Source organism: Doryrhamphus excisus, linkage group LG14 (genome assembly GCF_037039965.1).
Source record: "Doryrhamphus excisus strain RoL-2023G ecotype Guam linkage group LG14, RoL_Dexc_Guam_v1.1, whole genome shotgun sequence".
NCBI lineage: Eukaryota > Metazoa > Chordata > Actinopteri > Syngnathiformes > Syngnathidae > Doryrhamphus > Doryrhamphus excisus.
Window position 1 is genome coordinate 16,205,207 of NC_136370.1, and position 24,601 is coordinate 16,229,807.

General features: G+C 41.4%; 2 protein-coding genes across 3 annotated transcripts; one reads left to right on the forward strand and one right to left on the reverse strand.

Annotated features, from left to right (window-relative positions):
• Positions 1-717: 717 nt before the first annotated feature.
• Positions 718-3,266, reverse strand: arf6b (ADP-ribosylation factor 6b). Its single transcript, XM_058091287.2, has 3 exons — positions 3,151-3,266; positions 2,890-3,048; positions 718-2,678 (listed from the first exon to the last, which is right to left on the reverse strand). The coding sequence occupies exon 3, from the start codon at positions 2,146-2,148 to the stop codon at positions 1,621-1,623; it is 528 nt and encodes a 175-aa protein (XP_057947270.1). The 5' UTR covers positions 2,149-2,678; positions 2,890-3,048; positions 3,151-3,266; the 3' UTR covers positions 718-1,620.
• Positions 3,267-4,706: 1,440 nt separating this feature from the next.
• Positions 4,707-23,155, forward strand: aspg (asparaginase homolog (S. cerevisiae)). 2 transcript variants are annotated; one of them, XM_058091284.2, is made up of 17 exons: positions 4,707-5,135; positions 8,879-9,005; positions 12,156-12,267; positions 12,955-13,080; positions 13,171-13,254; positions 13,623-13,749; positions 13,850-13,962; positions 15,864-16,049; positions 16,128-16,241; positions 16,323-16,442; positions 18,304-18,399; positions 18,483-18,646; positions 19,373-19,459; positions 20,130-20,229; positions 20,296-20,361; positions 20,449-20,505; positions 22,127-23,155. In XM_058091284.2, the coding sequence occupies exons 1-17, from the start codon at positions 4,883-4,885 to the stop codon at positions 22,169-22,171; spliced, it is 1,977 nt and encodes a 658-aa protein (XP_057947267.2). In that variant the 5' UTR covers positions 4,707-4,882; the 3' UTR covers positions 22,172-23,155. The 2 variants fall into 2 exon arrangements, with proteins under 2 accessions (XP_057947267.2, XP_057947268.2); XM_058091285.2 differs by lacking the exon at positions 20,449-20,505.
• Positions 23,156-24,601: the final 1,446 nt, after the last annotated feature.

Sequence of the window (24,601 nt, forward strand, 5' to 3'; positions counted from 1 at the left end):
CTAGGGAAATGGAACCCCTCAACGCATGCTCACTTCTAGTTTTCCAGATCAGGATAATCGTATAAACAATGTGAAGATGTCAGAAGAAGTCGGTAACGGTAACACAAATTCATTAAAAATACTATAAAATGATTTTAATTGACATGTATTCCTATTACAGTGATACATCTTGCAATAGTTTTGAGTATTTCAATATTTTGCCAATGTATGAAGCACAATGAAAGGTTTCAGAGTTCCTTGTTCCTATATTATATACACATATCTGTACAGTATATTACATTTTATATATAATGAAAACATTAAATATTCTAAAAAAAATAGCAGTGATATGATATATAAAACTGTTAGAAAAAGGTAATTTGAGGTGCAAATATAGTGATGCAATATTGCAGTTTATTATACTGTATATTATGAGAGCAAAGGACTGATCCGCCCATCAGTCATAATGGCACACGCCCAACTCTCATCATCCACGGACTGGGAAGTTGCCCGTTACCTAACACTCAGCCCTGATGCACACCTGTGTTCTAAGTCACATTCTAGATATGAGTGATCATGCAAGTACTGTTGCCGTTTTTATCCCCTACAAGCATTTTAAGGTATATACCAAACATTAATTTCTACCACTTTCATGCAGTTTAACTTCCCGTTTTGCATATTCTCACATTAAAACGTAGTTTTTACTTCACCGTACTTCTAAGTCCAGCCCCATTTGGTTTAACAAACAAGAGACGACGCAGCTTTCAAATCACTTTTTTTTTTTAATAAGACATTACAATGACAAGGTCTGTACATGGATCCCCCAGCCTGAACAAAATAAGAGCTGCAGCAAACACATTTGACTGCATGGCAGGTGTGGTCCCTGGTGGAGCGTTGCTGCACTTCATGCTACAGATATAGGCCATCATCATCATCATCATATAATGTCCCGATACCGAGACTAATCCAGACAGATTGAGAGTACTGAAGGACATTCCTTTGGAGCGATGATTTGACCCACTCTGAATTAAAAATGCATCCCAACAAGCATGGTTAAGAGGCATTCTGTTGAATATTAGCACATTTAGGTATCCAGACATGACACATTAGTTTAAAGATACATAGCCCGTATAAGAGGATTGAGTGAGGGCTGATGAAATCTTCTCTTAAGACATGTAACAATGAATCATGACTAAAGGGGACATTCTCTCTCAATTTGCAGCAATCAATACCCTTTCATCAAATACTATTCATCATAGTACTGCGTCATCGTCCATTAAAACAAAAATAAAAGAACCCCAAGAACCCAAGAATGAATGCAAATAAACTCGGCATCATTAGAAAAATGATATAAAACAGGAAAAAGAACAGGCAAAGGTGGTGAACTCTTTGTGGCTTCCACAGTAGAACCGATTATTTCAATATAAAGAAGCAAGCCCTAAAATGCTGTGATAAATTCTGCTACACAGGACAAGCATTTTTTTTTTTAAACCAGCAACCCAATTGGCGGATCAATTAGTTATGGGGTAAATGCAGTATTAAAAATAAATGAGGGCAATTGATTTGTACTTAACCACTCATTGGTGAGGTTATTTGCAACTTGTATTATAATTTTGACCTAAAACAGTCAGCAATCAATCATTAAGACTTGTAATTGGAGGTTAGCCATGTGAGGCCCTCGTAGAGTCCGTCACCTGTGGTCGCACAGGAGGGTTGAACATACCAATTCCTATCTCGGATGCGGGTCAATCCCAGCTTCTCTTGGATTTCATGTGGCTTCATCGCGTCGGGAAGGTCTTGCTTATTGGCGAATATCAAGATGATGGCATCCCTCATCTCCCGGTCGTTTATGATGCGGTGGAGTTCCTGCCTCGCTTCGTCGATGCGATCTCTGTCGGCGCAATCCACCACGAAAATGAGCCCTTGCGTGCCTGTGTAGTAGTGTCGCCACAGGGGGCGAATCTTATCCTGGCCGCCCACATCCCACACGTTGAACTTGACGTTTTTGTAGGTGACCGTCTCCACGTTGAAGCCCACTGTCGGGATGGTGGTGACCGACTGTCCCAGTTTCAGCTTGTACAGGATTGTTGTCTTCCCGGCGGCGTCAAGTCCAAGCATCAATATTCTCATCTCCTTGTTCCCAAATATCTTAGACAGCATCTTCCCCATTTTCAACTCTTGTGCATATAAATACCTTGCTGGTAATGACAAAAACAGTACTGTGTATTCTTAATGGGACTTCAGTTCAGTTATAGGCTTATGTGTGAAAGCATGGCTGCTAATAATGTTAGAAAAGCACTCTCATGTTGATTCTATTTTAAGCACTTGCTATAGAGGTCGGGATCCTGGTGCATGGACGTGTGTATCAAAGTAGCACTACGCGGCCTGTTCACACCATGCCTCGTTACTCCACAAACTGTTGCGGGATGGTCATTCCCAGACCCCAAAACAGTCTAAATGGGAGTTCTTGGTGTGTTAATTATGCAGGGAAGTGTTATAGTACGACTACAGTCCTTCGGGAGACCTGTGACAGTCCTCTTTACCGGCTGCGCCCCGGCTCTTGCAGCACTACCGGGTAAGTAAAAATCAGCTTTCTACAGCTAGTGCTACTCCAACCAAAGATTTTTGTCACCTTCCTGGTTAGAGAACTCATCCGTGACTCAGCAACACATGAAGTCAACCAGGACACACTCTCCCCCCTGTAAGGAGATTAAAGAGGAGTGTCAGGCAAACCAAATTAGCTCATGTTGGTTAATGACGGCTAGCAAGCTAACGAGCTTGTAGCTAGCTAGCTAGCTGTTAGCGGCGAAAAATGAACCGTTTTCTGTTACAAAATATTCGCTACAATGGAACGATACTGGAATCGACTGACTCTGAAGGAAACTCTAAAGTGAAATATAAGCAATTTACCTGCGTTATGTCCTCACTTTCGGTCCCTTATAGTAGGCTTTCTCCTTTAAGCCGAGCTGATCGCGGCGGTGTTACACCGGAAAGGTGTGGAACTGCCTTCACAACCACTTCCTGCCCTCCACTTCATTCAACTGCCGCTGGTGCGTTCAGGGACGACTACTGAAACGATAACTGTCAATTCTACTGGACCTTTATCCAGACATTAAAGTTGTACAAACAGTTCTACGGACAGACTAAAACCAAACGGTATCGCTGACTTACCACAGGACCTAGTCGTTAAAAAGGAAACACGTCCATTCAACGATTCATCGTCTTTCACTTAAAGGTTGGTTCCATACCGTTAGCTAAAGAAAAAAAACAAACATAAATTCAAACATAAACGTTTCATTACAAGGTTTCAACTTCAATGAAGCTCAATATTGCCTCCTTGTGGTAGAAATACGTCATAACACACATTTCCAACATTCCAGTGGTCTGCCTCTACTAATTTAAAACAGATTAGCAGCACTTTAAGTCACATTTCCACACATCTATTGCGTTTAAATACATGAACTGTGCTAAACACAATGCTAGAGCACAATTTATTTTGACTTGCCTCTTTAACAACATGCAAAATATTAGAAACAAGTGTTAAAAAAAAAGTGTTATGTTGACAGAACTATGTCAATTTGAATTTCAACCGGCTTGTTGGTGTTGTTATTCTTCTTTTAGCATTTAGTACAAGTACAGTACGACATGTTTTAGTAACATTTACTGCACTTTTGCTTACGGCCTGTGTTATTAAAAAAAATAGTTGTTCAAATTGGATGACATATTTTACATTGGCTTCTTAGAAGCTACTAAGACAGTGCTTCTCCAATGGTGGGCCTCTCTATGTTTACAATCAGACTAAAACACAGAAATAAGATTTCAGGAAAACAAAAATATATTTTTATCAGACAATTATGTAAAAAATGCAACAATTAGATACAAGAAAGTATTTTTTTTTTAAATTGATGACTGCAGTTTACAGCTAATAAACCTCCCCCAAATTTGTTTGGATACCTCCCTCCCCCCCGGTCCCACTTGATTTAGAATCAAGGACACTCGATTGAATAACACTGCGATTCAATAAATGAGTGGAACGGAGTGTAGTACATCATGGAGCCGCAAGTCCGCCATGATGGTGAGCAAGGGAGGGTAGGGCTCGACGCACAACTGCGCAACAATGCATTGACTAGCTCTGAGCTGAGAATAAAATATTGTTATAAGCCGTGCATATACTTTGATGAAACGGATGAATGCTATTTACTGAACGCAATGAATTTATAAGCATAGAAATATGACTGACATGTAGGTAGAAATGAAAAGAAGAAAGCAGGATGAAGGAAACTTGGCCAACATTTACCGATCAACATACTAAAAAGCAATACTGACAAGATAACTAAGTATTTGCACAATATGAAACATTAACTGTAACATTTATATCAGTACTGGCATTATTTGTAAATACATTTAATCGACTATAACCTAATCATCAACAATCATCAACACGGACATAAAGTCAACTAATCACCCAGAAAAACAAATTAGCTATTTGCTGACAATATACACTTTAAGTCCTGTTTGACACAACCTAAAAACCCTTTTGGACAGTCTATGAGAGCAATTAGCGACTGACATGTTTTCAATACAGCGTTTATGGAGTCTGCTCACCATCATGGCGGCCAAAGCCTCGGAGAGCATACTACGGAAGTGAATCTTTGTTTCAGGCCTGTCCAAATCTAAGTGTACTTAATTCAAATGTCCTCAGAACAAAAAATGTGGTTAAAAGGAAACGGATCATTCGCCTTATGATTGTATGTTTATGTTAATTACCGCAAATGTTGATTGCAATGAAAGATTAGCGCTTGTACGCAGCTGACGTTATTCAGAGTCCCCGTGACATTCAAAGACCACCGTAGTGTTTGAAGAAACTTAAAGGGGCAGCAACTCGGCAGATTCAATTGTCGTCATGGCGGATACCTCTCCTAATAACACCTTGACATCCCTCGCCCGTGCATTGTCCCATCACAAACTGGACCTGGTGGAATCCAATGAAGTGTTTTTGCCTCGAAATGCTCAGGTGCATCCGTGCCGAAGGAGACAATTGTCGAGCTGCGGGTCGTTCGATTCCACCGAGCAAGCCACCTCACCGAGCGCCACCGAAGCGCGCGTCTTGGTCATCAATACAGGAGGGACCATCGGAATGACGCTTCTTGACAACGGTAGATCTGGTCCACTTTATTAGTTCTAACCTTACATGTTGTGTCTGTCTGTTTAATGGTGTCGAATCAAGGTCGAACTGCTAGCACACTTGGTAGCTTTCTATTAGCCTTTTCTTGACATGTCATGTTGAGCACGAGGGTGCGTGACCATAACAGTGCATCACTAAATATAGTCTGCACTTTACAATATAATGTATAAAGCAGGGGTCTCAAACTCAATTTGCCTGGGGGGCACCGGAGCTAGGTTCTGGGTGAAGCCGGGCCGCATCAGGTTTAAAAAAAACAACCCAAAACGCATTTATTAAAAACTGGAAAAAAAATCAATAAAAAAATGCTTTTGCTTCTGCTATACCCTACACTTTTTCAGTACTTCCGGTTTTCCACACCAAAATATCTGATAAAACATTCCACTGTTCTCAAATATCTTCATTTTTATTTTTCTATACACAAAATAAGATAAAAAAACCAAAAAAAACCAAATTAAGAATAAAGACAATAAATCAATCAATCAGTAATAAATAAGTAAAATAATAATAAAACACCAAATAAGAAAAACGTAATAAGAAACCACATACAGTTGGTAGAGAAATTATTATTTTTCAGATTCAAATGTACAGTATTAAGTTATTTAACCTTTAACATGAACATTAATGAAACTTAATAATTTTACCCAATTAGCAAGTTAGCATCGTACTTAGTTCCATCTGGGAGCAGCGTCGTAACTTTAACAACATGTTTTGATGAGATGCTTTATCTTGGACGTGTATTTCCAAATCATTTCCTGCATTTATTTGTACCCCAGCGTCATAAGCCTTTAGCTTCATTGCTAATCCAAAGCAAAACAGGGTGGGGTAACAGGGTAGGGTAACAGTATGGGCGGGGGCAAAATCATGTTAATTGTGTCCGGTGTGCACACAGCTTGAAACTGTCATTTCAACATTAAACTTTGGTATCAAGGTGGGGGCCTCAAACTAGCATCTCGCGGTCCGCATTTGGCCCGCGGGCCGCGAGTTTGAGACCCCTGGTATAAAGTATATATACATGTATATCTATATAAATATGTATATAATTTGCCTTTCCAGTTTAAAAATATATTTTTAAGAAGTATGAAATAACTCTAAATATGTCTTATATTTTAGATTCCTCAAAGTAGTCACCCGAAATGGTTTTCACTCACAGTGGTCATCATTGTTTGCACTCACAGGAAGTGATGTGGATCTCAAGGCCTCAGGTCACGCCCTTGCATTATTTGTTGCGTGACAGTTTGTTTATTTGTCTATCTTTGTTCCTGTTGTGTTCCGTTTGCTGCTGCCTTCACATTTCCGTTTCTGTGCTCCAGGCGCTCATTTCTTACTCCGTTGGAGACTTGCGTGTTTTGGCATGTTTCTGCGCTTTGTGTAGATCCTTTTTTCCACTCCGCAAAGATTAAACTTTTTACCTGCAAAGGCTCCACAGTGTGCAAAGGTGCAGTCATCCCTTCCCTCCTAGTGATGCCAAGCCGAGGTGCAGCGGCTCCAATATGTTCCTGTGCGCCGGTCCGTGGTTCAGCCCACCATGCTGAACATCAGCACCTGCCTTCCAGCTACCTCCAATACAACGACAAGAGGAGGCTATTTTACCCCCCAACTCTGCAACTCTGCCCTCCAAACGTCCGACACTTCCGCTGCCTGCTCCACAGCATCACAGACCTCCAGCGCCTTCGGAGCCTGGACTATATCAGCTCAATCCTCCGACACCCCTGGTGCCCGTTCCACGCCGTCTCAAGCCTCCAGCGCCCCCGGTACCCACTCCACATCCTCTAATGCCCCCTCAGATGGAGGAGATCAAGCGGGAGGAACCCCTGACCCTCCTCCAAACTGCACTCTACCCGTCCCTGGTTCCGGTTATGACAGTGATGGATGTCTGGAATCTGTTGTTGTGCCTGTTCAGCTGTGCGATTGAAGACTCGCATCTCTCTCCTCCTGATTCACCTTCATGCTAGACCGTCGAGCTGATTCTTACTTCACCCTCACGCCAGGTCAATGATCCACCTTCTGCTTTGCCTTCACACCAGGCCAACGAGTTTGTCTGAAGTTCTTTTCCTGTCCTGCCTGAAGTTCTTGTCCCACCTCAGTCCCTGCGTCAGCCGCCATCGTTTCCTCTAGAGTCCCCACACCAGCCCAAGACACTCACTTGCTCTCTTGCGGCAACCGTGTATGACTTGCCTACGTGTGCTCCGACAACACAGCCATTCTTTGGCCATTACCCCATAATTGCACCGTAATACAAATTATTATTTTTTTTGTAAACAAAAAGCGAAATGGGAATGGTGGACAGGGCACTGGGCTACCCATCTCCTCTCCAACTGGATGCTTTATTACTTACTCATTTGTAGCACACCTGGTTCAGCCATCGCCACACTGGGCTCAAACCCAGAACCTTCACAATAAAAAAAAACTCAGTCAACACGACACTCAGCAAGGCTGTTAAGGTTGCACAGGCCCACCGGCTGGAACCTGTTGCACATCAATACCCAACCTCTATATTAAGTGCTGCTTCTTCTCTATTGTGGAGAAAATATTCAACCAATGAATGAGATACTTTGCTTCTTAAACGGCAAAATGAACACTGTTGACTCTGGCTTGGCTCCGTAGCACAACTTTCATATGTTGACAATAGATTAGGCAACATTTGGAGCAGCTGAATGAATAACACGCCAAGGTCCAATTGCAAGGTCATTCATCTGTTTTTTGTTTACATCTGAAACTCTCCTCTTGACAACAGACAAGTATTATCATTCATTCATTCATTTTCTATCGCTTTTCCTCACAAGGGCCGCGGGGGTGCTGGAGCCTATCCCAGCTGTCTTCAGGCGAGAGGCGGGGTACACCCTGGACTGGTGGCCAGCCAATCACAGGGCACATATAGACAAACAACCATTCACACTCACATTCATACCTATGGACAATTTGGAGTCGCTAATTAACCTAGCATGTTTTTGGAATGTGGGAGGAAACCGGAGTACCCGGAGAAAACCCACACATGCACGGGGGAGAACATGCAAACTCGAGGGTGGAATTGAACCTGGTCTACTAGCTGTGAGGTCTGCGCGCTAGCCACTCGACCGCCGTGCCACATGTATTATCAATTATTGTAATATCTATTACCATAATAATGCACTTCTTATATATATATTTTTAAATACATATATTTATATTTTAAAGTGGGCGGCACGGCGGACTAGTGGTTAGCGCGCAGACCTCACAGCTAGGAGACCAGGGTTCAATTCCACCCTCGGCCATCTTTGCATGTTCTCCCCGTGCATGCGTGGGTTTTCTCCGGGTACTCCGGTTTCCTCCCACATTCCAAAAACATGCTAGGTTAATTGGCGACTCCAAATTGTCCATAGGTATGAATGTGAGTGTGAATGGTTGTTTGTCTATATGTGCCCTGTGATTGGCTGGCGACCAGTCCAGGGTGTACCCCGCCTCTCGCCTGAAGACAGCTCGGATAGGCTCCAGCACCCCCTGCGACCCTCGTGAGGAAAAGCGGTAGAAAATGAATGAATGAATGAAACATGTCAAGGGAAGAAAAGTCGTTGTTTTAACAGTTGATCAAATGTTGATCAACAGTCAACATGCATGCCATTCTCCTTATCTTCCACTAGGGTGCAGTATAACATGGATAAGTAGGATAATAGAGTCAGTCAATCCCCACAAGTGTCCTTGTTGCCATATTTGACATTTCGGCTTTTCCACCCACAGTTCTTGCACCTAAAGCAAATGCTTTTGTGAAGAGTTTGCGTAAGCTGCCCATCCTCCATGATGAGCTGTATGCCCAGCAGACCTGCCTGTATGACTACTATGGATCTGAGCACACCCTAGTCCTGCCGTAAGTGGACAGCCGGTTCGGCAAAGTGCAACATTTACACTACAAACCAGTGAATGCTTAATTGCATTTTCATGAATAGAATCTTCAATGAAAGCAGTAATTGATGTGCATTAAATGGTGTTTCTATTGCTAACCCTTAGGGCAAACAAAGTAGTCTTATTAAGGTTTACTACCTTGTACATACAAGTTGTTCACTATGTGCAGTTTTTAGCAGTACACTCACCTGGTTTGACCTAGATAAAGATGATGTAATGGCACGAATCATTTATATCCTGCATATCAACTTCCCTTTTTATTTACTCATTCATTTTTGAGCTTGAATTATATAATGCTATTTCTTCATCCTTCGTCCTTATTGAACTGAATGAATCTTATATGCAACAACAATAATTATTTAGAAAAATATGTGACTGGGGTGTACCCTGCCAAGACAGCTGGGATAGGCTCCAGCACCCCCCGCGACCCTCGTGAGGAAAAGCGGTAGAAAATGAATGAATGAATATTTTCTCCCAGTGTTTTTGTTAAAGTTTGATACCAGGAGCTGTCAACACATCATCAATAGCAAATGTGTTTGTGTTGACGTTGTCCCTGGCCGCCATAGAAATGTATTGACTGGGATTAATTAATGATGTTATTGCCCTTACAGGATGCCAACTGTTCATTCTGACCAACTGTTCCACAGGTGCTGTATACCTGGTCGCCTTGTGTTTGCCCGCCCGGCCCTAGAGGGTGTTTGATGGCTCGGCTGTTTGCAAAACAACTTTACGTATTTGCCTGACAGGATATGCATGGCAACATGAACCCCTAACAAAATGAAGTGCGTGTGGGGGCACATTACAAAGACTTAAGAGTCTAACTAGCACATCTATATTCTTAAATATGAATATTTTTAGCTCTGGGAGTTTTGTAACGCACAATCGTGAGTACACCAATCACATTTTAGCAAGCGTTTTTATTACTGTAAGTCTCTGTAAGTATAGTATAGTATAAACCTATACTATATATCCATGGCAGGGGTCTCAAACATGCTGCCCCCGCCTTGATATGAAAGTTTAATGTTAGTGCGGCCCGCGCAAGTTTGATATGGATGCTGTATGGTATCATGTACCCAGAAAAAATTATTACGTTTGATTAATGTTCATGTTGAAGGTTAAATAACTGTTAATAGTCATCCTCCCTATCCGTGTGGAAGTGGTAAGTTTTTGACTATTTAAGTTTAAAGGAAATAACTTGAAGGCTACTGTTTAGGTCGCTAGCTCTCTAGTTTGCGAGTTAGCATGCGTCTCAAGACCCTGCAGTTGCGCAATATGTTGTAAATAAAAAGAGTATAAATGTGACTATAGTCGTGTTTTGTCATGTCTACAGGGCTCTAATAATGCTTTGTTCATTTTAATCTGAAAAAAATAATTTGTCTACCCACCAACGATATGTGGTTTCTTAAGTTTTTATTATTTGCTGTTTTATTATTATTATTATATTTATTTATTACTGATTGATTGATTTTATTTATTCTTGATTTGTTTATCTTATCTTATTTTGTGTAGAAAAAGTGGAATGTTTTATCAAAATTTTTTTTGGAAAACCTGATGCGGCCCAGTCTCACCCAGACCTGAGCTCCAGTGGCCCCCAAGTAAATTGAGTTTGAGACCCCTGATTTATGGTATAAATCTATACTCCTAGATGTGCACTGACTACTCTAAAGTACACCCTGTATATCCCAAAGTTCATTTCCATAGTATTGCCCCTTGGGAAAAAATACTGTACAACTGGGAAGTATTTCCCAAGATTTATATTTATCTTAATTTTAGTCTTGTGGAGCCCCACTGGACCACATTTCCCATGATTCCTTGCAGCAAATGAAAATGAAAATTGGCAAAGGTTTAACACCCACACCGATCGACTAACATCAACTAATATCAAACTACATTAACATTTTACGGGAATTTACCAGCACACTTCCATCGCATTTGTCAGAGTTGTGCCTCAAACTGTTGAGCATGAATTACTTACAATATATGTTCATTTTTTCAGTTCATACAGTGTTTGTATGAACCGTGTTTGGCTTATATATGCAAGTCTAATAGGAGTGTTGTAATACTGTAGCGCATGTCCCTGGGAGCACAGAGGGAATTAGTGTATTGATTTTTTGGAAATTCTTTGTTCATGTGACTTTTTAAGGACATTTGTTTCTACAATGCACACGCATACGCTATTGGAACAATAATATGTGCGACACTCATTGTTGTCCCAGTAATCATTATTATTGATTATTCTGATGCTTTGCAGCCTCACCTGAGGGTACACTGGCAGGTAGATGAACCATGTCATACATGGCATTCTTCTTATCAGTGACATATGTTTGTGATTTTGAGGCTAATTATAAAGACCCCTAGTTGGGTGGACTGGGACTTGCTTGCCTCTTCATCCCCCCCGCTGTTCCACTCGGGTCTTGTCTATGTGCACAATAATGGGCTGCCCCATGCTAATCTGCAGGGGTGACCCTCCCTCAGTCTTAAAAAAAAAGAGGAGATTAAAAGGAAAATGAGCCTGTTATGCTGTCTTTAAAGCCAGTGTCGCAGGTGGGGCCCACCCACTGTTGGAGTTAAACTCCAGTTTAAAAGGCGGCATTAATATGTATACTGTACATGCACACCCCCACCCCCTCTTTCTCTCTCTCTCTCTCTCGCAACATGGGCTTTTTTTCCAACATGAATGACTCCCCAAATAACCCTCAAGACATAGCCAATAATGCACCTTATGTCGTGCTGCACTCTTACAGGGTGTTAAGCTTTCTCTGTAGCTTATTTGACGTCGGTCCCGAATGACGTAACACCTCCTTTTTTTTTTTAAACACTTTAATTCCGGTTTCGGTATCCCGTGGCTGGGGCTTGTCTCGCTTCATAAAATGTTTTATATATATATAAAAAAAAAGTAACCCGTACTCGATCCAGCTGTGCTGCATGACAAAGAATAATCATTTTCACAGTGGAAACAATCAGCTTTTGTTTATCCATGTGTTTTATTTGGAGTGAACTAGTGCGCATGTGATGACTAAAACTAATGATGTGTGATGTTGAGGTTTGGTGTGTTGTCAGATGTGAGGACAGAGTCTGTGCATGCAACCCTAATAAATGAACTTTTGTCTTTCAGTATGAGTAAAAACAAGAAGAGGATCGTCTATACTATTATAGAGTATAGCCCTTTGCTGGACTCCTCAAATATGACCACAGACGACTGGGGTAGAATTGGAAAAGACATTGAGGTACTTGGGCTTAAATGTTTAAATGTTTTATTTGTGTCTATTTATGTCTTATTATCTCCGATTATATCCTATGTCTTTTTTATATTGGGAAATACAAGTGTATAGGTGACTATAGGGGTGCTATTTCATCTCTAGAGGGCTCTATTAATGTAAAAAAAACCATTTAGAATTCAGTTATCTTTACTGCATATGTTTGACACTTAAAGCATTACCTGTGTAGTTAATATTTTTATGATGCCAGTTGGATTCATTCATAAATTCTGGGATAGGTTCCAGCATACCCGCGACTTTAATGAGGATAAGCGGCATAGAAAAAGAATGGATGGATAGTTGTACTCGGTATTGGCTCTCTTCAGGACCTCAAAAAAGGTCCTGACCGCTGATCTACAGCATATAATTATTTGTGAGCATCAATTCCATCCTGTTTTTTCAAAATGTAGATCTATATCGGTAAAAAATATTAAGTTGTAGTGATAAGCTCACCAGTGACCCTAAATCAGGAGGGAAAATGGAAGGATGGATATATTTTTATAATTTATAATTATAGTGTTTTTTTTAGTTATTTAAATGTATTCATTTTGTATTATTTTTATTTATTTTATTTTTTAATTTTTTTAATTTTTAATTTATTTCATTGCAATCATTTAATTATTGATTTTGTATGTTTTTTGTTTTATTTAATTACAGAAAAACTATGAAAGCTACGATGGCTTTGTGGTCCTTCACGGCACAGACACCATGGCCTACACAGCGTCTGCATTGTCCTTCATGTGTGAACATTTGGGGAAGCCCGTCATCCTCACCGGCTCGCAGGTAAAAGCACCCCCCCACCACCACCACCTAATTTCTGACTCATTTACAGCACAAATTTCAGTCTTTTATTTTATTCTCGTTTGTCTTCAGGTGCCTATCTATGAGATGAGAAATGATGGCAGAGACAACCTGCTGGGGGCACTGTTGATCGCTGGCCAATTTCTTATTCCGGAGGTGAGAAAATGCTTGTCAAACACGCCTCTTAGGAATATTTGATAATGAGATAAAATAATGAATTGCAACACAGATCCAAATAATCTTCCATAGGTGCATACATGACTTTATTATAATGTTGTGAATATGCATTAGATATGCCCTGTGTTGGAACTATTTCTAATGACAATGACTTGTGTTTCGTAATAGTCAACAACTTTATCAGAAACTGGATGAACACTGAAGTCGTTATCTTAAACGACACAGTTCACGTGCCACACACATTCCATCCAACTGATAACATCCAGGAAGTCTTGATGTTCGGCCGAAATGACCATTTGGAGAAACTAATGAAATACATCAATAAAATATATCACATCTCTCCTCAGGTGTGCCTGTATTTCTACAACAAGCTCTACAGAGGAAACCGTGTGACCAAGGTGGATGCTGGGAGTTTCAATGCATTCTCATCCCCTAATTTGGCCCCTCTCGCCACTGCGGAGGTGGACATTGCAAGTAAGATAAAGACATAATGGACCGGTCTCATGGGGGAACTAAATAGGCAATAGACGGTGTAACAATGTCATTTGTATGCCCTCTCCTTCTTTCCATGCAGTTAACTGGGACACCGTGTGGAGGGCAAACACCACAGCGAAGTTTCAAGTCCGCACTGAGCTCAACCGGAATGTCGGCCTGCTGAGGCTTTTCCCAGGAATAACTGCAGCAACTGTGAGTGGGACTGTGATTCTTTTTTTTTTGGGTGAACAAATCAAGTGTAATAAATAATAATAAGGTGTGTCCAGAGACAAGACATTGGAATATTAACATTCATTTTAAGAAAAGTACAGAGAGTGTGACACTAAATTATATTATTGTCAACATTTCTTTTGATAAGATGAACTGAAGACTGCACAGTTCTAAAGTGGTTAGCGTGCAGGCCACACAACGAGGAGACCCGAGTTCGATTCCCCCCTCGGCCATTTTTGTGTGGAGTTTGCATGTTCTCTGCATGTTTGCATGCGTGGGTTTTCTCTGTGATTGGCTGGCCACCAGTCCAGGGTGTACCCCGCCTCTCGCCCGAAGATAGCTGGGATAGGCTCCATCACGCCCGTGACCCTCATAAGCGGTATTGAGAACTGTGTTGGTTAGATAATGTATTTAAGGATTCATTCATTTTCCACCGCTTTTCCTCACGAGAGTGGCGGGGGTTGCTGGAGCTTATCCCAGCTGTCTTTGGGCGAGAGGCGGGGTACACCCTGGACTGGTGGCCAGCCAATCACAGGGCACATATAGACAAACAACCATTCACACTCACATTCATACCTATGGACAATTTGGAGTCACCAATTAACCTAGCATGTTTTTGGAATGTGGGAGGAAACCGGAGTACCCGGAGAAAACCCACGCATGCACGGGGAGAACATGCAAACTCCACACAGAGATGGCCGAGGGTGGAATTGGAACCCTGGTCTCCGAGCTGTGAGGTCTAACCACTCGACCTTCATGCAGCCCTGTATTTATGGATATTTAACGATATTATTTTAGAGTACATCCGAAATCCGTACAACGATCACTTCCTATCTAAAGATGCCCTCTCAATCCATAGTGGGCCGTCAATTGAGATAAAGTTCTGCATAGTGGTCCTCATCATGGGACAAGATCATGCTATAGTCACCTATATTCTAGTATATTCTAACGGTTGCCCTCAAAGGTATCAAACCCAGTGCTATAATCCTCTCCAATCTAAAGGCACAACCCTAAATGTGACTAAATCCATGATATAGTCAGCTCCAATTCAGGGTCAGACAGAGACAGAGCAGCCATTTTGCTGGTCTTGTTAGGATTCTGGTTCTCAAGATGTTATTCAAAGGTGACAGCCAGTCCAAACGCTTGTTTACTCCAAGTGCAATAAAATATAGTTAACTTTAATTTAACGGTGCAATGAAGGCTCTTCTTCCTTTCTTGACCACGTGAATAATCCCCAACAGAGCTCGGCTCACAGATAGGATGGCGTTATGGGCCATGACCAATCACCCAGTAAAGAGCGGGGGCTTGGCATTGATAGTGAAGCGTTTAGTTGCAGCTCCTGCTCAGGAGGGCGACTTTACTGTCTCAATCTGCTCCCGCCGCCCAGTTCGCCCATCAAGGCTTTCTTACAGCCTTTAAGTGCTTTTATGAGGTGTCGTTTTGATGAGGCACCAGGCTCTCATGCGCATCTCCATGTCGGCAGTACGAGAGCTTCATAGCTAATCTGCGTCGAGCATTTCTTGTCAAAGTGCTTATGGCATCAAAAAGTAGCCACTTTTACCGAGCCCCTGTTCTCATATTTTCTGCTAACTGCCTGGGACTTGCCAAGTGACTTTATGTTGGATAACACCTTCAGATTAATTGCTCTCCTTCCGGACATTTCCGTCATCTGCCCTTCTCGTCATATGCCGTGGCTAACGATGCGGCACAGGGCCTCCTGGTGCCTACCAGCCAGTGACAGAAATACTTGCGGAGTCTCCACCAGATGGGCTTTTAGGAGCATGGATTGTTTTGGGCATTGGAGACGTGCAAAAAAATAACTTTCATTTAGCAGATCCGCCATGCATTTTCAGTTTTTTTTTTTTTTGGATTTCCCTGTTCAGGTGAGGGCCTTCCTGCAACCGCCCATGGAGGGTGTGGTTCTGGAGACCTATGGCAGTGGAAACGCCCCAGATAACCGACCTGACCTGTTGGAGGAGTTGAAGAAGGCCACCGACTCCGGCGTCATTATCATTAACTGCACCCAGTGTTTGAGAGGGACGGTGTCTACGTCCTACGCCACAGGCAAGGTGGTCCATGTCCCCTTTTCACTACACATGACTTCCTTCCTTCTATACTGCATTAAATAAAACTATAAAACACCTCAGGTCTTGATAGATGCAGGGCTGATAGCGGGTGGTGACATGACTCCAGAGGCCGCCTTGTCGAAGCTGTCCTATGTCTTGGCCAAGACGGAGATAGGGTTTGACGCTAAGAAAAAGGTGAGATCTTGAGGTCACTTGTACACCAAAAGGTAAAAAAAAAAAAAAACAACTATCCAACAAATGTGTCTTTGTATATAGATGATGAGCCAGAACCTGCGAGGTGAGATGAGTGCTGACTTGGCCGGAGCCAAGTTGTGTCTGAGTGACAGTCAATTCATCCAGGTCATTGCCAAGTCTCTGAGCATTAGCTGCAAAGAGGTGAGGGTTGCATGGGGATGCTCTAAGGTTCAATGTCTGTTTCAAAGTCTGTTGTCTGTTTGTTCTGTGTTGCTAGTTGACTTCCATATGCTTTATGAACAGCCGTCGTACTTTATTAAAGTACTTCTACATTCGTAACTGTCATACTGTCAAGTGTCAGAAGATGTTAACCACTCTAAAATTAGCTACAGTAAAACACACCGAACAGGACGAGAATAAGGTGTTGGAGTAATACTGTAACCTAGTGGCGTTTTGTAGGTATTGCTCTTCAATATTCAATATTTTTGTGTGAAAATTATTTTTTAATTTTTTGAATTGGTTCTACAACTGTCAAACCCATTACTATGTACAGTGTAAAAAAATGATATTTTTTTGATACAAAAATATTTTAGTGAAAATTAGTTTAATATTTGTTTAAACTTAAAAGCATATTTTTTAAATGAACTGTATCTGGTGTAGCTATACACACGCGCCATTTTCTGCTGTGCATACTAAGCCGCGTTAGCATTCTTAACAATTTTTTTAAATAATATGTAAAAGAGGGCTGCATGGTGGTCGGGTGTTTAGCACGTAGGACACAGCACAGCTAGGAGACCCGAGTTCAATTTCACCCTCGGCCATCCCTGTGTGGAGTTTGCATGTTCTCCCCGTGCATGCGTGGGTTTTCTCCGAGTACTCCGGTTTCCTCCCACATTCCAAAAACATGCTAGGTTAATTGGCGACTCCAAATTGTCCATAGGTATGAATGTGAGTGTGAATGGTTGCTTGTCTTTATGTGCCCTGTGATTGGCTGGCTGGCGACCAGTCTAGGGTGTACCTCGCCTCTCGCCCAAAGACAGCTGGGATAGGCTCCAGCACCCCCGCGACCCTGTTGAGGATAAGTGGTAGAAAATGAATGAATGAAGGAAGAAAAAAGCAAGTGCAATTTCCTTTTTGATAGGGAATAGGATGATCCTTACATATGAAACTGATCTTATCCACCCATCTTATCTACTTCCGTAAAGGTCTGAAAGTCAGACACTGTCCTCTTTTGCTGCCAGACTGACAACAACAAAAGCGCCAGGTTTGATCAGTGAAAATAGCAAAGCTATTATGAGGAATACGTTGTTTTAAAATTGATGATTGCCGATTGGCAAAGACAAAACTGTTATTCAGTGCAGCCCCACAATAAAGACGTGGAAGCGGAGATTGCTACTTGCATTTATCTTCTTAACTATCATACAATTGGAAAAAGATGTGAATAATTGTGGATCTTAAAATGTAAAAACAATAAATTATGTACTTGCCCTTTTCGCTCTTAATAAACCAAATCCGATTGATGTACTCAGTTCAAAATGGCTTATTGGAAACATTTAGTGCTACCATGCTCTCTATTGTTCCCATCTGAAAGGAGCTCAAACAAGAGACATGCGGCTCGTAACGACTCCCATTGTTCATCTGGAAGCCATGAATTAAAACACATATGTTAGCATTCTCCCACAAAAATTCCCACTAAAGTCCACCGAACCAATGAACTGTACACTAGTGACTGTGATAACATAGTGTTGATTTACGATCCTACTACTCGGGGTCTAATAACAGTCTTGAATGTCTTCACCTTGAACATTGGGACAAGCAGTGGTACAGTACAGATTCGTTTCGATCTGACCTGGTACAGATTCTTTTTTTGTGAATTTGTGGAATCGAATATGGTTCTGAAAATAGCTCTTTGAAGCATTAAAAATAATGCAACCAAAGTACTGCTGAACATACTTTGATATTAGACAGTATGACCAACTGTTTGGCTTTTGCATTAAGCCTCCGTAATCCAATAAAAGATCCAATAAAAGTCCATCCAACCGTGTTTTTGTGCCGCCCACAGGAACTGGAGGCCATCCGTGATGCTCTGACCCCCCCATTGGCATGTGCGGCCACAAAGATTGGCGACATCGAGGCTTTACAAGCCTTAAAAGAAATGGCAAGTTTTCCCACAATGTACATGTTGGATTGTTCTATGGTTCTACAGTTGAGCATTAAAGTCAAAGCACCTTTTGGTCTCAGGGCAGTAACTTGTGTCTGGGTGACTATGACGGACGGACCCCCCTGCACATCGCCGCCTGCGAGGGGCACCTTAAAGTGGTGGAGTACCTGCTGACTCTCGGAGCCACGGTTTACGCAAAAGATCGTTATGGAGACACACCCTTGTGCAACGCTGTACGCTTCAGGTGAGAGGACTCCTGTTGTCAAGGAAGAAGCTAACGCGAGGCGTGAATGACACTGTAGGATAGGGAAATTAATACTCGATCACATTTAGGCTAATTGCCTAACTGTTTATTTTTACACCTTGTCATTCCTTGACATTGTCCCAAATATTTATCAAGTGTGTTTTAGCTACCCCTCTTTATATTTAGCCGCAGGGAAATCTCATGTGTCGGCGTTGTGTCCTAATTTAACGGTTGGCAAGACAAGCAGGGACATGTTTTCCACGCGGCGCCGCTTCACTTCCATTTGCTGCATGACTTCCTATGCTGCTCTTGATTGGAGCCTGTTTAATGGCACTCCATCACACGTCTATAATGTTGTCGGACGGTGCGTTTCTATACTCACACTAGGTGGGTGGGGGAAGTGGGTGTGGCCTGTGAACCAGTCCTACCAGACTGATGCTTTACTGTTCATAGATACTGGCTTTTTAACACTCAACAGGAAGTCTATTTTAATGTTTTCTTAAGCCGCATACCTCGACATTTTTAACCATCATAGACCTTTGTTATCAGCGAGGAACTTGTTTGTGTGGTTTATAGAGTATACTCTACCCACTTGAGGTGGGTTCTGTGTGAGCGGTTAGGGTGGGTGCAGGGGCCAGGGTGTTACTTATTCATAACTGCCGTTCCATAAATGACTACTACAATCTTAAATAATGAAACTAATGATAATGATGTCGTCTAATGTAGGCACAAGGAAGTCGTCAAGCTCCTGAGAAAGACGGGAGCCCACTTCTCCCGGGATAAGCTGGAAGAAGCTGGAACCGAACTGTGCAGGTCACACACACACACACACACACACACATGTGGACTATCACACGAACCCATCCTAAATAGCTCACGCAAGTCCAACAAGTTTCCCCGCTCTTTACCGGAGGAATGCTCCCTGACAGCATAGCGTCGGGACTCCTCTGTATCCATCCACCGGAGATGGTTCCACTTTACACTTTGACAAAGACGCACGCTATGATGAGCATAGCTAAATGCCACAACCTTGCACAGCGTGGTGCAGTACAGTGGATCCCCACACATTCACAATTCAAACTCAAATTTGTGGATTTTTGGTCTAAATATGTATTTTTTTTCTCAGCAAATAGAAAACATTCTTATCTAGCAAAAGTCGGTAATAATTTGTAAATACCTAAACCTGGATTGTGTCACATGGAACAATGGCAATTGAAGAGAGAAGGCGAGGGTTGTGGAGCGGAATGTAATCTAATAATAACAATAGTTACTCTTATTGCTGTTGATCCGAATCATAGGATAACTTTAACGTCAAGCTAGCAGGAGGATTATCAATTACTTCACAGCTTTTCGCCATTCACTGGCGGTCTACTGTATTTGCTTTCCAACTGTGTTTTATCTCATTTAATGATGAGCTACTTCTGGAAACATTGGCCATTGTTCCTGTAATGATGTGTGTTGTCTTGTTTTTATAATGTGCTAGCCTGGCAGCCAGCGGCGATGTGGAGGGCCTGGAAATATGGAGTCTCGCTGGAGCTGATCTGAATAAACCAGGCTATGATGGGCAGACAGCCATTGAAGTGGTGGGTGTTTTATATAGAAATAGCAGAAAAACAAACAAACTTAATCTTGATATTATCTCTATCCAGGCTAAAGCTGTTGGTCAAGCGGAAGTGGTGGCCTTTTTACTGCACCCCCTGAGCAGAAAACCAAAGGTAAGCCTTTGTTTTGTGTTGTGTGTTACCACTTCCACACAGCTTAGTGCACAGTTTCTAATCTTGTAATTGTCTGCTTAATTTCAGACTGCATTTGCAGAATTGAATGAATATGATGATGAGTATGATGATGAGGAAGAGGAGGTAAAGGAGATGTCCTAGTGTGTGATTCCCAGTGTAAAACACTACTCGTCCCTTTTGCATAGCAGCCCCTTTAGCATGACTTTGGCTTCCAGTTTGGTTTGTGGACACCAGTTTGTGCCTGTTTCCCACCTGTCCATCCATGTTTTGGTCTCCCCTTATTTTGTGTCCAGGTCTTCACATTATCCATCTGTAACAAGAGGAATGAAGAGCATGCCTTTTATTTCTTTATATACATAATAGAATGAAATAGTACTAGCTGGCCATGATGCAAAAATATGTATGTATTTGGATTAGGGGTACAACCATACACAAAAATCACACAAAGATCATACATGTACGTTTCAGTTTGTAAGTATCAATAACAAAAATCAGTAAACATTGAGTAATAATTATCAACGTTTCAGTTCGATCTTGGGTTGCACGGCGAATGAGCGGTTAGCGTGCAGGCCTCACAGCTAGGAGACCGGAGTTCGATTCCACCCTCGGCCATCTCTGTGTGGAATTTTCATGTTTTTCCCGGGTTTTCTCCGGTTTCCTCCCACATTCCAAAAACATGCTAGGTTAATTGGCGACTCCAAATTGTCCATAGGTATGAATGTGAGTGTGAATGGTTGTTTGACTATATGTGCCCTGTGATTGGCTGGCCACCAGTCCAGGGTGTACCCCGCCTCTTGCTCAAAGACAGCTGGGATAGGCTCCAGCACCCCCGTGACCCTCGTGAGGATAACCGGTAGAAAATGAATGAATGAATTAAATCTTGTCACACAATAATTTCATTCAACTCAATGGGGTTAGAAACCGCTATGTTGCATTCGGTTCGATACACATGCATGCCGAACCGTGATCCCCGCTTCCAACAGTTGGATACAAATACACGTATTGTTGCACCCCTAATTTCATTTGTTTTGATGTTTGGTTGGCATGTCCGAATGACAATACAGTACTAGATTCGCTTCTGGCTCGTCAATGCCAAAATGTTAATAAATTAATTTGACTAAGTACTCGACAGTTATGGCTCAAATTTTGAGGTACTCTTAAACATTGTGTGTAAAGTCTACATTTTGAAGACATTGTAACACAAAGAAGCACATTTATGCCATTTTCCATCTCAAGTTGCGAGAGAGAGAATAACAATTTTATTGTTCTTTGTTCGTCCATCCAATCTGATCCCATCTGATTTCGAGTCCCAATCCGATACTTTTGACAATGTTGTTACTTATCATGGAACTGAAAAAATTGCAGTCAAGTAAACACAATAACACATTTTTATAAAGCTTATTTAATTCAATTTGTAGTTGTAGCATTAAAGCGACTTCCTTCTCCTGTTAAATATCTGTGCCAAAATGGGCAAGGTCGCTGAGGTCAGACAAATCCATAAATCCATCAAATTGTTCCCCAAATCTTACGCCATGAATATTATGTTGGAAAACCAGTCAAATCCAGTTGCACTCAAAATTAGTCAACCCTCATTGTATATTCTGGGTATTTATGCGTATTCAATGACAACCATTCACCTGTATTGATTTTCCAATGTGAAGTGTGTGTTTTTTTAACTGGCGTGCTCATGTGTGAAGACCTCGCCTATTCATCTCTTTTTGCCTTTTGTGTCTTTTTGTGGCAGAACGGCGGCATCATCGAATTTACAGCTTCTCCGGCAAGAATGTGAATTGTCTCCAATTGGTCTCGGTCAACTCCTTGCGTCGACTTCCTCCAGAACCGTCCTTATTGCGCCATCCACACCAACATGGCGGCTATACCGTCTGTAATCTAATAGTTTTATAAGCACAACACTGCTTTGGGTGCACAATATGGCGCTCAATATTAATACTAGTTGGATATAAATATTGTATTCATTGTGGATGTGAAGGTTTTAATTTAAAAAAAAGCTTTTATTTTGTACGTCCAAAAAGGGACAGGTGGAACACTGTCTGGTTACTGTGCGTATACCAAGAAATTCAAATCCAGGGTTCTATTTTTATATTTATTTTTGTAATATAAGATGACACGGAAAAAAAGGCTATTTTCTTGGTGCGGACGTCCGTCTACTCCGGTCAGATATCTACAAGAGGTGTCATGTCCTGCTGGAGAACACGTGTAACAAGAGGTGTGAAGGGACTTAGCAGACTCATCCAGCCTGTTCCGTCAGCCCACTGTTGAGCTGGAAGAGTGGCATAGCTCTCTCTCTCCGACACAACTGGCAATTTCAGTTCAAGGCTGCTGTAGTTTCTGTCATATTTTCTATGTATTTTATTTCTTCCTTTATTCGGACAAATCATGTAGCCTGACTTTTCTCTTTCTTTCCTGTGCTAACGTGCTTCTCTGTAATGTTTGTGGTTAAAAACAGATTGTCCTGCTGTTTGGCAAAGAATGTAAAAGTGCATTTTTGACACTGTATGTGTGAAAAAAGAAAGCAACAGTATTAAATCGTTTAATAATTGATTCATATTGATGTTGATTTAAATTAATTTTAGCTAAAAATACCACAAGGAGTTAAGCGATACTTTGCTACGTAAACACTCATTCCCAGTACAGCCATATCCAATAAAGTTGATTAGAATTCTGACATTACCAGGATCCTTCACACTGTTGCAACTGATGCTGCTTATCATAAAACTGTCAATATGAAGAATTAATAAAGGTTTTCTTCATTTGTGGTTTTGTTTTTATTATTCTAAAATTAACATATTTTAGTCTTTGGTCAGGGAATACATTATTTTGGGATTATATGAGTTGTTTTTACATTTCACATATTCAAACAACACACATTTTATCTAATAAATACTTCACAGAAATAGAATTTGTCTTGAAGTCAGTTGTCTTTTTCCTTCCAAAACTTCCAGAAATATGTTTTATTTAATGGATAAATGATTTATACAGGCCTTGTGTAGACCCAAGTTTGGTTCACCTAACATCACAACACCTATCTGTCTAAATACCTTCATATCCTTGACATAAAATACTTTAGAAACATGTAACTTTTTAAAATATTATAATTATATTCTTTAATTATTTAAATTTTAAGTGTTTCATTGAAAGAAATTAGACTCTTGTCCACTTAAGTCCTGACGTGTCAGTTTGGACACCAACATCAGTTACCAAATACGGTTTCTTGTTCTATAATGAACACAACACATTAAACAACATAAATAAGACCAAATGTATTTTACATAAGAGCGGCCGCCCGCTTGTCCTGCCTGCTACTTGGAACCCAGCCGGTCCGGTCGGACCAGAATGGGCCTCATTCCTCCTTGAATGAAACTTGTTTGAACCGAGCCCCAAATGATGATATATAAAGGCGAGCGCCACTTCAGTTGACAGTGTGAGCGCAGACGACAGGAGAAACAAGAAACAGGAGCTCTTCCTCTGCAAGGTAATCACTCTTCACATGGCTGCTGCCCCTGCAGTGATGTCTTTTCAGCAACATCCCAGGATGCTAAATTGCTTCTTTGCTTTTGTTTTAATAGCGGAGGCATCCATCAGAAGGAGTATAGACATTTGGGACATGAATGTGGTCTCCCTGATTGAGTGGTTCTCGACAGTTCAACAGTTCTTTGACAAAATTGTGAAATGTTTAGGACCACTTGACCAGTCAGACATTTGCTGCTACATGCATCAACCTCAAGGCAAGAAGACTCGAGTTTACCTTCCACTGTTTGGGCCTCCTTATGTTGCATAGTTAACTACCTGCCTAAAAACTGCAGAGGGCTTTTAAAAAAAAACACCCCACCAGGTTTCATTTCATTCTGCTGGCATGCACACAAATTTTTTTACAGCTCCGATGCTGGATCGTATTTTCTCTGTTTATTGTTGCTGTGATTAAAAGTCCTGATTAAAACAAGACAATAAAAATTACTTGTCTCTGTTGAGTCACTGTGGGCTGGGATGGCCAGCCTGCTGCCAAGGGACTATCACTGCAGTGGAAACACAACACGCGGTGCATATTACCGCCGCAATCCACTAGGAATGGTTTGGGAAAGAAGTCTCACTCATGTTACTTATTGTGTCTTCAATATAATCAAAAGAGGGCAAAATACTGACAGCTATTTTTTAGGTTATTTCTCCTTCTTAATTTAAATCCAGTTGATTTTAAAAAGGT